The following is a 16,575-nucleotide window of genomic DNA, read 5'->3' as shown; positions in this document are numbered from 1 at the left end:
CCCGAGACACCGGGACAAACGACAAGAAATAAGTCGGTTTCAGAGGGTGCCGATATGTGGTCGGTGTTGGCAGACTTGCTAAAGGAGGTTAGGGCAACTAGAGAAAGGGGAGAAATACTCCAAGAATCATTAGAGAAGGGGTCACAAGAAACAAGAGAATCACTAAAAGGTTTACAAGAAACTAACGCATCATTAGAGAAAGGTTTACAAGAGAACACAACATCGCAAATGAAGATGGAATGTAATCTGAAGAAGGAAATGCAAGAGTTACAAGAACGACTGAAGATGGACATCGACGAGAGAGAGAGGAAATTACAGAAGAGCATAGACCAAGTCCAGGGAGACGTGGAGAAGATGGAAGGAAAGTTAACAAAAAAGATAGAAGACGATATTGGAGAAACGAAAGCCGAATTGGGAGAAAGAATCAACGAAGTGGAGACAAATTGCAATCATCGAATCGTTGAGGTGACGCAGATGCAGAAACAATGCCATGATGCAGTTAATGGGATAGGAGATAGGCAAAACCAACTAGCTGTCTATCTGAGAAATGCTATAGCCGTGCAACGAGGATAACAAGAGGGTTGCAATGGAGGTCAGACAATTACAACAGCGAGTGCAGCAATTGGAGAGCAAGACAGAAGAAATTGATGAACGAATTAGCAATGCCACTTTAACCGTTGGGGAAGGTAGAGTCGTTACCTTGATGAGCAGTGATAATCGGTACGTCCAAAATAATACAGGGCAGAAATTTAGATAGAAAGGAGGGTTGCACCCAATGATATTTATGAAATGGTTAAAAGGAGTTTTCCCAGCACATCTTAAAGACTCAGACAAGATTCAATTTGCAATAGATAGAATGGAAGGTGAGGCCTTCACTTGGGGAGTCAGGAAGAAGGAAGGGACTACTAGTTATGATCAGTTTGAAGAGGAATTCTTGAAGAAATACTGGTCCAAAAGTCATCAGTGTGCAGCAATTGAGGACCTACTCCACCGCAAGTCACTTAGTACATGGAGAGGAACGTTGAGAGATTTTGCCGAACATTTATGGGAATTGAACGAGACCTTGGAACAACCCCTGAGTGATGACGTAATGATATCAGCGATAAAAAGAAGAATGAGCCAGAGAATGCAAGAAACTGTATCCGGGAGCCTGATTAAAGATAGGGAGGCCTTGATGGAAATACTGGAACAGTTGGAATCTGTTCGATCACAGGAAAACAATCAAGCTAATGATCAAAACCGAGGGGGAAGTAATGACCCAAGGAATCATTTTGGTAATTAATCTAATTATAGAGGAAGAGGTGGTGGCCATAGGTACAGGAACCATGGTGGTGAACGGCAATGGAGAAATGATTGGAGAAGGAGTGAAGAACCAAGAGATCATGACAGAGGATGGAATAGGCGAATGAATGACACAGTGCATATAGAAGAGGCGGAGAGACCGGAAAACTGAATGACACTCCAGATGAGGTCCGGTCAGGAGAGAGAGCTACAAGGACCAGGGTAAACCTACTAAGACACGACAATGGTGGAGATCTGAGAGAAGATCTACTGGAGGAAAGAAGTGGGATTCCCAAAGAACCCATGCTACCCATGATAGGGATCAAGCTATGTGGAATGAATATCGAGGCATTAGTCGATACAGGAAGTGAAGCATGTGCAGTATCCAAAAGGTTATATGAACAGATACTAAAAGCAAATATTAGCTTGCCTAGTTTCCCGGTGAGTGGAGTGAGAATTGTGAACGCATTGGGTGCAAGGAGTAAACCTATTAAAGAACAAGTGTTGATTACCTTCGAGATAGAGGGAGAAGAATACGAAGCAACATTTTTGGTGGTGGCTGGATTGAACACATCAATTATTTTAGGGATAGATTGGTTGAATGAAGTTGATGCAGTAGTGAGTTTTGATGAAGGCACTATCAAGGTTAAAGGAAGAAAGGGAGAAGAGAAGAAATTAAAGTTTGCTGAGGGGAGTGCAATCGAAGGAGCGGAGGAATTCTGAAGGATAAATTTGTGTCATGAAGAAGAACTAGAAGAAGAAGTGTTGATATACCTTGAGGGATTAGCACGAGAGGATAGACATAAAGAGGATAAGATCAATAAAAAGTTGGAGGAGATGACACACCTAGATGAGGGGACTAAGAGGAAATTAGCCACAGTATTATACAGGCGTTGTAAAGTATTTTCTCAACGGCCAGGTATCATGAAAGGGGTGGAGTGTAAGCTAAAGATAAAGAACCATAAACCATTCAATATTAAACAGTATTCCATTCCCCAGGCGAAACGAAGAGCAGTGGATGAAGAGATACAGAGGATGATGGACCTTGGTGTTATAGAAAGGGCCAACAGTCAATATAGCAACCCCCTATTTGTTGTTGATAAGACGGATGGAAAGGTGAGGATAGTTTTGGATGCACGAACAGTGAACAAAATCATCGAGCTGGAGCGGGACAAACCTGAGACTATACAAGAACTGATTCAAAAATTCCGAGGAGCAAAGGTGCTTAGTAGTATCAACTTAACTGCTGGTTACTGGCAAATACCATTGGCCGCAGAATCCCGCCAGTATACAGCATTTACTTATGGAGGAAGGTACTATCAATTTAGAGTGTTGCCATTTGGGCTTAATGTGTCAGTGTCTGAATTCATAAGAGCGATGGATAAGATACTAGGCGAGGAGTTACTTAAAATGGTCACCGTTTACGTGGATGACCTCTTGATAGCAAGCGAATCATGGGAAGAACATTTGAATAGATTGGATGCAATCTTGGCAGCTTTTGAAACTGCAGGGGTAACAGTAAACCTGGACAAGTCGGAATTTGGCAAATCAAAGATAAAATTCCTGGGCCATATAATATCCGAGGAGGGTATCTACCCTGATCCTAGTAAAATGGAGGCTATTAGAAATTTTCCGACCCCCCATAGTAAGAAACAGTTGCGAGCATTCTTTGGGGTTTGTGAGTTTTATAGAAAATTTGTCAAAGGATCTGTACTTAATGCCCCGAGTATGAGAGAATTGACCAAGGCGAGAATGCCGTGGCATTGGAATGCAGAGTGCCAAACCGAGTTTGAGAATATCAAGGAAGCACTATATAGTGCAGATATATTGTACCACCCGGATTTTTCCAAGGATTTTTATTTAGGAGCAGACAGCTCTGACTATGGACTAGGAATACATTTGTACCAAATGGAGAGGAGTGGAAATGGTGAGAGTGTAAGAACAATAGCGTTCAGTAGCAGAAGTTTAAATGCTTGGGAGAGGAAATATTCGATTACTGAAAGGGAAGCATTGGCAATTGTGTGGGGATTTAAGCGTTTCCGGTATTATTTGGCCGGGAGGCATGTGAAAGTAGTGACTGACCATAAGGCCCTTACATTTCTGACCACGAGCAAGTTGAGGCATAGCACACTAACGCGATGGGCCCTGGCATTACAGGACTATGACGTCGAGATAATTTATGAACCAGGAGCAACACATATAATACCTGATGCTTTGTCAAGATTACCAGCTGACTCGAGAGGAATGTTGGTGGACAGGCCAGAAGGAGAAGGAGTTAGAATTAACCTGATGAAGGGAGTACAGTATGAATAATTCATAAGGAAGTTCCTAAAGAATGTGCGCAGGGAACAGAACGAGGACGAGAAGTTAAAGACAATTAAAAACAAATACGGGTGTGCAGGAGAGGAAAGAATTCGCACATTTTATTATATTCATAATGGGATACTTTATAAAAGAAACAAGGAGAGTGAGGAGAACTGGAAACTCTGTGTGCCTGATCATGTGGTAGAAAAATTAATTTGGTATACGCACTATAGTAATGCGCATTATGGACCGAAGAAGTGTCTGGAAAAGTTGAAGTTAGATTGTGCCTTCAACAACATGGGAAGGCGTATACGTAAGATACTGAGTACATGTGACACCTGTCAAAAATCTAAAACGACTACAGTACAGCACAAAGGATATATGCATCCAATTGTACCAACAGCAATTAAGGACATAGTTGCAGTGGATCTCTTTGGGCCACTTCCTGCCTCACGAGGGAATTACACACAAATCTTAGTAGTGGAAGAACTGGTTTCCAAATACATAAAATTTTACCCGTTGAAGAAAGCTACTAGTTGAGCCATCATTAACCATTTTGAGAAAGACTATTTTCAAAAGGTGTGTATTCCTAAGCGAATTTTGAGTGATAATGGGTCACAATTTAGATCAAAGGAGTGGACAGAGATGCTAAATGAGCACAGAATAGAGCAAATTGCCATTTCTAGGTATAGGCCAGCTTCTAACCCTGCAGAACGAACAATGAAGGAATTGAACCGTTTATGCCGAACATACTGTCATAGGAAGCATGGTTCATGGAAAGAATATCTGGAAGAATTTGAGCGGATCAGGAATCACCTCCCACATGATTCTACAGGGTTTGCACCATGTGAAGTATTGCTCAATCAATAACCCGACAGTATTTTTCGTGAGTTGCTAATCTACCCACCAGGAAGTTCATTGACTTGGGAAAGGAAATTGGAGCTAGTGGAATTAAGTATGAAGGAGAAGGCTAGGAAAAGACAGGAAAGACACGACAAGCTAGTGAAACCGATAACTTACCGAGTGGGAGACCTGGTACTAGTAAATGTGCATGCAAAATCAAAGAAAATAAACTCTGAAATACATAAATTTAACCACGTTTATAAGGTACCGTACAGGATTATAAAAATTGGTCATCCTAACACTGTGGAGTTGGAATATGCACGGACAAAGAGAGTGCATGGTAAAGAACATGTGGAAAACATAAAAAGGTACTACTCACACGAGAACAGTGATAACCCAGAGGAGGAAAGGGAACTCGATTAGGGCGAATGTCTGAAATGAGAGCGTTCAAGCTCCTTGATGTAGTTAGGTAAGATATGTTTACAACATTTAGTTGTTAAACGGACATTTGAAAAAAGGGAAATGTTTATTTACGTTGTGTTTTCTGATGCATTGTAACTAGAACTTCATATTTCATATCGACGATTACCTAAGAATGGATGTAAAAACCTGTAACAACTAATTTGTAGTATAATAATTCATATGTCATATGTTCACGTAATAATTTTTGATTGTATGTTGTGTGTTTCATTCAATATGGACTATAGAGGACTATTGCTGCTTGATATAAAAATTGTAATTTGGACAATGCCATGTTTATGAGATGTAATAACCTTTTGTAGAAATTATTGTGGAGGCAGCCCACTACCGGAGCCGAGGGATTATTTTGGTGAATCGTAATTTCATTAATTATTTACACTGTGTGTTTGGTTCAGATGTAGCAATGTTTAATTCCCTTGCCGATTCTTTTACGCCTGTGGCTCCAAAGAAGTTTTCGAGGGCGGGAATGTGAGGGGTCCGTAGGCCCTTACTATAAGTTTGCACTCGGCACAGGTCGACAGGACAAACAATCGATAGTGTCGGGTTGCGAGAGCGAGTGTAGAGTTGAAGTCAGTTCCCGGGTTGCGGGCCGAGTGGGTGGAGTGATCGGTGATATTTCTGTGCCGATATTTGTTGTTTCGCGTCTACCGCGCCGGCATCATTTGGATTGCAGTGTTGGATTGCAGTGATTGAAGTTGCGTATGACAATAATGAATAACGAAGAGGCCTGTGCTGAGATTAGCCGTTATTAAATATGTATGACGAAGGCAGTGGCTGTCTCCTTTTCTTGTGTTTTTGAGACGAATATAGGTCTTGATTAGTGAAGCTGTGTTGGCGTTTTTCTTGTCACTAGACATTTCATTATTACAGCATTTGAGAAGGACAAAAATGGAATGTAACAACTCCGTGGCAGTCAAATCCGATTGCCAGCCCCATTAGGTACACGGTTACATTAATTAATATTTATTTGGGCTGCTATTCAGATCCCGATCGAGCGGGATACATAAAATCGGAATGTTACAAAGTCCATAACGGTCTGCTGCACATCCTCGTCCGACAGAAATCGCCGACCCTTAAAGGCCTTTCTTAAGAGACCAAAGACGTGACAATCGCATGGGGAGGGATCGGGACTATAGGGCGTGTATTCGAATGACATCCACATGAGTTGGCGTAACTTACGCATTATCATGGAGAAGCAGCATCCTCTGCCACACCATTGCACAACGCTGGTCTTCGACAGACATTTTGCGTGTACACATTCTTTACTCTCCGATGGATATCTACCGGTGTTTGTCCTTCGGTAGCCAAGAAACGAATAACAATGGGTTGGTTGATCCTTTGTGGATGCATTTGATAATAACGTCGCCATACTTTACGTTCTCTCATTTAACGCAGGCAGGTCGGAAAGACACGAATGCCACTCTATTCCCTTGTCAACATGTCGGTGCTTATATAACAGCAATGGAGTCGTGTTGCGTTGTAAATACGCTGCAGCAAGGTCGTCGAACCGAAACTGTTTGATCACCTCTTACAGATCTTTCGGAGGGCATCAACAGTAAATAGCGAAATGAGGAAACTGTCAAAAACAGTCTGGAGAGCGCAACCAGATATCTTTCGGACAGCCCCTAGCGTACTCAACTACAGAGTTTTGTGCGCCAGTATGGTGCGGCAGCAGGAACACCAACAATACACCTAAATCAGTCAGGACGCAACAATATTCCCGGAACGCATAAAACCGCGCTGACACCTCGGCTCCATTTGTTTACATTCTGCCAGACTTCAGATGAGAACAGAAGACTATTAGAGACTGAAACAAGTTTCATGTTCACACACTTGCACTGTTCACCGAAACTGATGAAGTTCGGTCCCCTTAAATATCCTGTCTTCATTGAATATGGAATGGATTACGCAAAAAAAAAAAAAAAAAAAAAAAACAATTAATTCTTTGAGCTAATGAGAAAACGTATTTCACACACACAGCCTCGTGCTGCCTTCTTATAGAAACCTTTACCAAAACAGGATCTATATCAATACACAGCAAGACACCTTATGGCGTGTGGTAGAGGGTACTTATCACTTTTCGCAGAAGGTGCACATGAAGAACGATTGTTGGTAATCCTACCTGTCATTTGTAACTTCTGTAATTTCATCTTCAAGGTCTTTTGGCGAGATATTCGTACGAGAAAGCAATATATTCGTTGAATTAGGGACGTTCGCTACTGGAATCTTAACAATACATCCACGATGTGAATCACGATGCACACCCCCTCTTTTAAGCGTCTGCCACTACAGTTGACCGATCATCTGCGTGATGATTTCGCCATTATTGAATGAATTTCTCACGAAACACAGTGTTCTTCCTTTGATCTTCTCCATTTCCTATAACAGTTCCATCTGGTAGGGGTCCCAGACTGAAAGGCAATTCTGAAGTGTTGTTCGAACAAGGTTCTGTAAGCTACCTCCTTCGTGGATGGACTATAGTTCCTGAGAACTACTCAGTGATCTCGTTCTGGCATCTGCCTACTGTTAGTGTTGTGTGGTCGTTCAGTGTTAAATCCTTCCACATTCACACTCTCAGACATTTAATGTACGTTTAATAGATGTTACTCCCTAAACTGACTGTTCGGCATTTGTGTAACCACACAATAACGGTTCTCTTCGCGAATTTATGTGTAGTAAATCACTTCTTTTTTTTTACGCTGAGGGTCATCTGCAAATGCCTGCAGGAGGTGTAAGACCTCTACAGGTCTTCATGCACTTCGCTTCAATTTTCTAGAGTTACGATTTCCCTATATACTGTACAACGGCATCGTCCACGAATAGCTTCGTGGGACAATTATATCTTCTGCTGTCGTCACTAAGGAATAAATGTAAATTCGAATAATTGCCTGACACCATAATGTGTCGTAAAACACAATGTGCCCATCAGATTGGTCCGAATTCAAGTCACATCACAACGTTTATTTTGTTATAAACGTAAGCTGCACTAACCAGTTTGTTTGTTGCTGTGGAAGTTATATCGTGTCATGTATCATCCGATGATTCATAGATACTAATTAATTATTTGGGCTCTCAACATGTCACACGTTTTACCGGCAATAAACAGTTAATCTCCTATAAATTATTCTTCACGTTAACGTCGCTAGATTTTTGCGATTATAAGGGGCGATCAAAAGGTTTCCCTTTGAGGGCGTTGCTGCGGCGTGTATGCAATCCACCGGGATTCCGACATGTAGGCAAGGAGATCGTGTGGCCTTCGAACGGAAACGTTTTGATAGCCCCTTGCAAAACCCGAATGAGTTTCAGCGTATCCCGCTGTCGTTCCATTGAAATTCCGCTCGACATAAAAACTTCTATCTCAGTATCTCTGCAACACATCGCATGGAAATCGAAATTTACCCATCTGTATTTAGTTACAGATTCTCTGAGTCAAAATAACTGTTGTAATCCATGCTGATGTTGTATCTTGCCTCCTGGAAAGCGTTTTGCACAGTCCCACACTGTCACATAAGGAACAAAATAGGAGCGTACGGAATATTAGATCAGCCTGGAGACTAGTTTAAGGAGCTCCTGCCAAACAAAACACAACATGCCATTCTTAACGGAAAGAAATCTTCCACGTAAAAAGAACTTTAAGCATACCCCAAGAGAGTGTTACAGGACCATTCCATACCATAATGTATATAAACGGCCTAGTAGGTAACGTCAGACGCTCTGTCAGACGGTTCGTTGATGATGCGGCTGTACATAGAGAAGCAGGAACGCTGGAAATGCATATTATCGACGCTGTGAAGGGACTGCCGATTGACGCTGAAGACAAATAAGTGTTATTTATTGTCCATAAACAGGTGGGAAGACGAGTTATTACAAGATTAAAACACTACCGTATAGTCAGTGGAAACAGTCACGTCCATTAGATATCTGGGAGCAGTGTACGGAGCGATTTCAAGGGTAACGATTACATAAAACTAACTGCAGGAATGGCAGCTACCAGACTGGGTTTAATTGTTAAGAATCTTCAGGAAGTGTAGTTCACCTAAGAAGGAGGTCGCTTACGTACGTCTCATCTGATATTTGAATATTGCTCGTCACTCTGGGATATTTACAGGGTAGAACTGATATAGGTAACAGAGACGATGCAAAGAAGAATAGCGCGTTTCGTTACGGAGTCGTTTCATTGGCATGAAACTGTCACGGAGATGGTCAGGCACCTGTGGCAGACGCTACAACAGAGGCGTTATGCATCTCGGTGGAGTTTTCTGTTAAAACTCAGAGAGAGGACGTTTGTAGAACAGTCAACAAATATATTGGTTTCGCCTAAGCCTATCTCGCGGAGAGACCTTGACGACAAGATCAAAGAGATCCTAGCTCACATGGATTACCGACAGTTGTCTTCTCACGCGCCATTCGCGACTGGAATAGGAAAGGGGGAAAGGGGGTGTCCGCTACAGACTAAGAGGTGGCTTACGAAGTACTGATGTGAACATTGCATTCGCGTCACGACGTTGATTTTCGAGCGGTAATGGACCCTTTACACACTGGGCGGCGGAGCAGGTAATTTCGCCATTTACTTTCCGTACAAAAACCGCAGCTACGTATGACACATTTCTCATTCGACGTTCAAATCGGTATCTTAAATTCATTTCTACCACTCTCGAGTCTACCGTCACATATTTTGTACGTAGACACCCTAGAATACAAATTGCCGTTTGCTTTCTTCCCTTTCTTGTGCAAAGATCAAGGTATAAACCGAATGACTCTTAAGTAAGACCTAGACGTCCACTACCAGTAATCCTGCGTTCGCTTGGTAGCTGTAACTCATGAATAAGAAGTTAGTTCTTGTGTATAAAAAACGCAACCGTTTGCTGCTCTGTGTTATGTGCCAAATACATTAGTGGAACTCCCACATGTACAGGTGGAATGAAGCTGAACTGTTGGGAATGTAACTACGTATAAAGTGCAGAATATTTGTGAAATACTGTACGAATCAAGCACGAAAATATAAAATCTGAACAAGAAAAGATAACTTCCTGGCAGATTAAAACTGTGTGCCCGACCGAGACTCGAACTCGGGACCTTGGCCTTTCGCGGGCAAGTGCTCTACCACTGAGCTACCGAAGCACGACTCACGACCGGTACTCACAGCTTTACTTCTGCCAGTACCTCGTCTCCTACCTTCCAAACTTTACAGAAGCTCTCCTGCGAACCTTGCAGAACTAGCACTCCTGAAAGAAAGGATATTGCGGAGACATGGCTTAGCCACAGCCTGTGGGATGTTTCCAGAATGAGATTTTCACACTGCAGCGGAGTGTGCGCTGATATGAAACTTCCTGGCAGATTAAAACTGTGTGCCCGACCGAGACTCGAACTCGGGACATTTGCCTTTCGGTAGCTCAGTGGTAGAGCACTTGCCCGCGAAAGGCAAAGGTCCCGAGTTCGAGTCTCGGTCGGGCACACAGTTTTAATCTGCCAGGAAGTTTCATATCAGCGCACACTCCGCTGCAGAGTGAAAATCTCATTCTGGAAACATCCCCCAGGCTGTGGCTAAGCCATGTCTCCGCAATATCCTTTCTTTCAGGAGTGCTAGTTTTGCAAGGTTCGCAGGAGAGCTTCTGAAAAGTTTGGAAGGTAGGAGACGAGGTACTGGCAGAAGTAAAGCTGTGAGTACCGGTCGTGAGTCGTGCTTCGGTAGCTCAGTGGTAGAGCACTTGCCCGCGAAAGGCAAAGGTCCCGAGTTCAAGTGTCGGTCGGGCACACAGTTTTAATCTGCCAGGAAGTTTCATATCAGCGCACACTCCGCTGCAGAGTGAAAATCTCATTCTGGAAACATCCCCCAGGCTGTGGGTAAGCCATGTCTCCGCAATATCCTTTCTTTCAGGAGTGCTAGTTCTGCAAGGTTCGCAGGAGAGCTTCTGTAAAGTTTGGAAGGTAGGAGACGAGGTACTGGCAGAAGTAAAGCTGTGAGTACCGGCCGTGAGTCGTGCTTCGGTAGCTCAGTGGTAGAGCACTTGCCCGCGAAAGGCAAAGGTCCCGAGTTCGAGTCTCGGTCGGGCACACAGTTTTAATCTGCCAGGAAGTTTCATATCAGCGCACACTCCGCTGCAGAGTGAAAATCTCATTCTGGAAGAAAAGATAGTTTTATTTGTAAAAGGTACTCGAAATAGTTATTATTTGTTTCTTTAACACTGGATGGCTGAGAAAGTTAAATGAATTCAAGGAAATGAAAGTTTTAGTGTTAGAATTTAAATAATGTAATTTGAGATACCAAACCATCATGTTTCACACCAACTCCATTGGTTCCGTTTCAACGTAGATTAAATAAAGCATAGCGTGTACAAAACAGAGAGAAAAACATTTTAGTTAAAAAGGAAGAATAATAATAAATTCAACATGTATAAAAATTTAGTTCTCAGATCAGAACAGGCAGTGTGCCACTATAAAAACATTGTGACACAAGTGGGCTACGATGAAAGACGCATGAATGAAATTTAAAGAAGAATGCCTCAAAGAAGTGAAGTTGACTCTGAGTACCGAGGTGTTACATCGTCGTTTATTCCCAAATTATCCTCTAACCAGTTTTATGATTTAATTTGAAGGTCCCAGTAGTCAGTCAAGTCAAACCACTGAAATTTGCATGAAAGGTGCAGGAAATATTTACTACTGCCAATGATTTCATTTCTAATTATTTTTCTATCTGCTTTCCTCTTTGGACGGTGAGAGAGTTTTGTGGCTTTTAGCTGGCCCGCGCAAGGGAAGATTCACTTAGGGAACAGTATAGTTGTATAGTTGTTTTCCGCTGAAAGCCATCCTGCTTGCAGATAGCAGAAAAGGTCATTGTGCCGACCCTGCTAAGAGGTGCGTATAGCAAGGCCAAGAAGCAGGCCACAAAACACCACTGTGCGAGAAGTGAAAAGAAACCCTTTCCAGCTAAAATACTGAAGACTGAGGAAACACGAAGCCACAAATCGTGAGATCAGCTTTAAAGTCCAGTAGAGGCAACTTTAATGTTTGTTCAAATTTAAATTAGAGTTTATCTGGTGGGCACATACACTATGTGATCAAAAGTATCCGGATAATTGGCTGAAAATGACTTACAAGTTCGTGGCGCACTCCATCGGTAATGCTGGAATTCAATATGGTGTTGGCCCACGCTTTGTCTTCATGACAGCTTCCATCCTCGCAAGCATACGTTCAATCAGGTGCGGGAAGGTTTCAAGGGGAATGGCACCCCATTCTTTACGGAGTGCTGCACTGAGGAGAGGTATCAATGTCGGTCTGTGAGGCCTCGAACGAAGTCGGCGTTCCAAAACATCCCAAACGTGTTCTTTGGGATTCAGGTCAGGCCAGTCCATTACAGGGATGCAACCACTCCGCCACAGGCCGTGCATTATGAACAGGTGCTCGACTGTGTTGAAAGACACAGTCACCATCCCCGAATTGCTCTTCAACAGTGGGAAGCCAGAAGGTGCTTAGAACATCCAAAAATGCGGTTCAAATGGTTCTGAGCACTATGGGACTTAACATCTGTGGTCATCAGTGCCCTAGAACTTAGAACTACTTAAACCTAACTAACCTAAGGACATCACACACATCCATGCCCGAGGCAGGATTCGAACCTGCGACCGTAGCAGTCGCGCGGTTCCGGACTGCGCGCCTAGAACCGCTAGACCACCGCGGCCGGCGCTTAAAACATCCATGAAGGCCTGTGCTGTGATAGTGCTACGCAAAACAACAAGGGTGCAAGCCCCCTCCAAGAAAAACACGAACACACCATAACACCACCGCCTCCGAATTTTACTGTTGGCACTACACACGCTCGCAGATTATGTTCTCCGGGCATTCGCCATCCCCACACCCTGTCATCGGATCGCCAGATTGTGTACCGTGATTCGTCACTCCACACAACGTTTTTCCACTGTTCAATCGTCCAGTGTTTACGCTCCTTACACCAAGGGAGGAGCCGCTGTCCGGCTACACTCTACTGGCGGTATGACACAAGAAAAATGTCACAATATGGCGAAAAAAGGGAAAGGACAGCAAACTTCCCTCTCTTTGTGTATTCGATGCGTATTTTAGCGTCACTAGATTGGAACTGAGCTAAATCAGTGTGAATGACTAGTCGGTCCACCTGCGCGCTGTGCTGGATGGCACAATGTAGTATCACTGGGTAAACCAAATTTTTGGAGAGGTAACGGAGACGACACGCCAACGTTAGCAGAGTGGCGCCGCGGTATTCGGGCCTTTGAAATCAGCGCAGGAGAGCAGAAACGTCCTAGTCCTCCAGGGGGTGGCAAGGCGGATGCGCCGTCCACTGTAAAGCACACGGGCCGGCGCCGGTGACGTACGCACAGTAGCGGGGGAGCGTGCCGCTGTCTGATTTACTCCAAGGCTCCCCGACCCGCTAGGTAGGCGTGCCTGATCTAACAAGATTTACCGACTGCACCTCTGCTGACAAAGGACACCCGAGACCCACCTGTATCGTCAGCGGAACGCAGAGCTTTCTCTCCCAGCACACAATTTTCGTGCCCACAACCGCAACTGCAAAGCAGTAGACCCAAAAATTAATTGATATTGCATAGCGGTAAGTGATAGTAATCTCACAACATCTGTATCGAATATGAAACCAGGGCCGTCCACGAAAGCCTATCGTTAGTGCTGAGGGCAGGAGTAACTCGTAAATACAGAAAATAAGACTTATTTGAACATGGAACACGTTTTTCAGTCTTCTACACTACTGACCATTAAAATTGCTACACCACGAAGATGACGTGTTACAGACGCGAAATTTAACCGACAGGAAGAAAATGCTGTGATATGCAAACGATTAGCTTTTCAGAGTATTCACACAAGGTTGGTGCCGGTGGCGACATCTACAACGTGCTAACATGAGGTAAGTTTCGAACCTATTTCTCATACACAAACAGTAGTTGACCGGTGTTGCCTAGTGAAACGTTGTTGTGATGCCTCGTGTAAGGAGGAGAAATGCGTACCATCATGTTTCCGACTTTGATAAAGGTCGGATTGAAGCCTATCGCGATTGCGGTTTATCGTATCGTGACATTGTTGCTCGCGTTGGTCGAGATCCAATGACTGTTAGCAGAATATGGAATCGGTGGTTACAGGAGGGTAATACGGAACGCCGTGCTGGATCCCAACGGCCTCGTATCACCAGTAGTCGAGATGAGAGTCATATTATCCGCATGGCTGTAACGGATCGTGCAGCCACGTCTCGATCCCTGAGTCACCAGATGGGGACCTTTGCAAGACGACAACCATCTGCACCAACAGCTCGACGACGTTTGCAGCAGCATGGACTATCAGCTCGGAGACCATGGCTGCGGCTACCCTTGACGCTGGATCACAGGCAGGAGCGCCTGCGGTGGTGTACTCAACGACGAACCTGGGTTGCATGAATGGCAATATGTCATTTTTTCGGATGAATCCAGGTTCTGTTTACAACATCACGATCGTCACATCCGTGTTTGGCGACATCCGGTGAACGCACATTGGAAGCGTGTATTCGTCATCGCCATACTGGCGTATCACCCGGCGTGATGGTATGAGGTGCCATCGGTTACACGTCTCGGTCGCCTCTTGTTCGCATTGACGGTACTTTGAACAGTGGACGTTACATTTCAAATGTGTTACGACCCGTGGCTCTACCTTTCATTCGATCCCTGCGCAACCCTACATCTCAGCAGGATAATGCACGACCGCATGTTGCAGATCATGTACGGGGCTTTCTGGATACCAAAATTGTTCGACTGGTGCCCTGGTCAGCACATTCTCCAGATCTCTCACCAATTGAGAACGTCTGGTCAATGGTGGCCGAGCAGCTGGCTCGTCACAATACGCCAGTCACCACTCTTGATGAACTGTGGTATCGTGTTGAAGCTGCATGGGCAGCTGTACCTGTACACGCCATCCAAGCTCTGTTTGACTCAATGACGAGGCGTATCAAGGGTGTTATTACGGCCAGAGGTGATTGTTTTGGGTACTGATTCCTCAGGGTCTATGCACGTAAATTGCTTGAAAATGTAATCACTTGTCAGTTTTAGTATAATATATTTGTCCAATGAATACCCGTTTATCATCTGCATTTCTTCTTGGTGTAGCAATTTTAATGGCCGGTAGTGTAGCAGTAATTTATCGTAAATCACTTGAGCAACGAAAGGTACCTAATGACTGGAAAAAAAGTGCAGGTCATTTCCGTTTTTAAGAAAGGTCGTAAGACAGATCGACACACTTACAGACCTCAATTACGTTGACGTAAATCTCTTGTTAAATTATGGAACATGTTATATGCTCAAGAATTATAACGTTATTATGAAACGAACATCTCCTCTTTAAAAATCAACATGGATTTCGCAACCAGGGATCCTGCGAATCTCATCTCGCTCTGTTCCTCCATCAGATCCACAGTGCAGTGGGCAAAGGTGGTCAGGTTGACGGCGTGTTCCTTGATTTAGGTAAGGCACTTGACACCGTCCCGCATTGCCGTTTAATGAAAGAAATACAAGCTTACCGAGTATCGGAGCAGACTTTCGATTGGATTCGAGACTTTTTCGCAGTTAGAACTCAACACGTCGCTCTTAAGCGAACAAAGTCGACAATTGTAAAGGTAATATCCAGAGTACCACAGGAGAGTGTAATAGACCGTTGCTGTCTATAATACATGGAAATGATCTAGTAGAAAGCGTCGGGGTAGTATGATAGACCGTTGCTGTCTAAATTACGTATAAATGATCTAGTAGAAATCGTCGGATGCTCTTTAAGGCTTATCGTAGATGATGCAGTTGTTTATACCAAAGAAGCAACGCCAGAAGGTATTAAGAATTTACAGCACAACCTGCAGAGAATTGATGAACGCTGCACGCTCTGGTAGTTGACCCTGAATGTAAATAAATGTAACATATTGCGCATACATAGGGAGAGAAATCCACTACTGTACAGACACACTATTGATGAGAAACAGCTGGAGACAGCGTCTGCCGTAAAATATCTAGGCTTAAGTATCAAGAGAGCTCTTACGTGCCGGCCGGAGTGGCCGAGCGTTTCTAGGCGCTACAGTCTGGAACCGCGCGACCGATACGGTCGCAGGTTCGAATCCTGCCTCGGGCATGGATGTGCGTGATGTCCTTAGGTTACTTAGGTTTAAGTAGTTATAAGTTCTAGGGGACTGATGACCTCAGAAGTTAAGTCCCATAGTGCTCAGAACCATTTGAACCATTTTTGAAGCTCTTACGTGGAATACATAAAACAGATACTGGGAAAAGCAAATACCAGACTCAGATTCATCGGAACAACCTTAAGGAAATGTAACTCATACACGAAATAAATGGCTTATAAGGCGCCTGTTCGCCCGATTCTTGAGTACTGTTCATCTATCTGTGATCCCTATCGGGCAGACAGAGAAGATCCAACAAAGAGGGGCGAGTTTTGTCACGGGATCGTATAGCTGGCGCGAGAACGGTACAGAGGTGCTAAACGAATTCCACTTGCAGACATTTCAAGAGAGGCGTTGTGCGTCACGGAGAGATTAACTATTGAAATCTCGGGACAGCACTTTTCAGAAGGCGTCGGACAATATATTACTCCCCCCACATACATCTCGCTTGTTGACCACGAGGAGTAAATTCGAGAAATTAGAGCCAATACATTCTTCCC

The 16,575-nt window shown here is 43.9% G+C and overlaps 1 protein-coding gene across 1 annotated transcript; it reads left to right on the top strand.

Moving 5' to 3' along the window:
• Positions 1-1,584: 1,584 nt before the first annotated feature.
• LOC126235521 (uncharacterized) lies at positions 1,585-2,004 on the top strand. The gene has a single exon (XM_049944239.1). The coding sequence runs from the start codon at positions 1,585-1,587 to the stop codon at positions 2,002-2,004; it is 420 nt and encodes a 139-aa protein (XP_049800196.1).
• The last annotated feature ends 14,571 nt before the right edge of the window (positions 2,005-16,575 follow it).

This window comes from Schistocerca nitens, chromosome 2 (genome assembly GCF_023898315.1).
Source record: "Schistocerca nitens isolate TAMUIC-IGC-003100 chromosome 2, iqSchNite1.1, whole genome shotgun sequence".
Taxonomy (NCBI): Eukaryota; Metazoa; Arthropoda; class Insecta; order Orthoptera; family Acrididae; genus Schistocerca; species Schistocerca nitens.
This window is presented reverse-complemented; position numbering and strand designations above follow the sequence as displayed.

Excerpts from the sequence above, each read along its gene's own strand:
- LOC126235521 (XM_049944239.1), top strand. The coding sequence starts at position 1,585 with ATGCTACCCATGATAGGGATCAAGCTATGTGGAATGAATATCGAGGCA.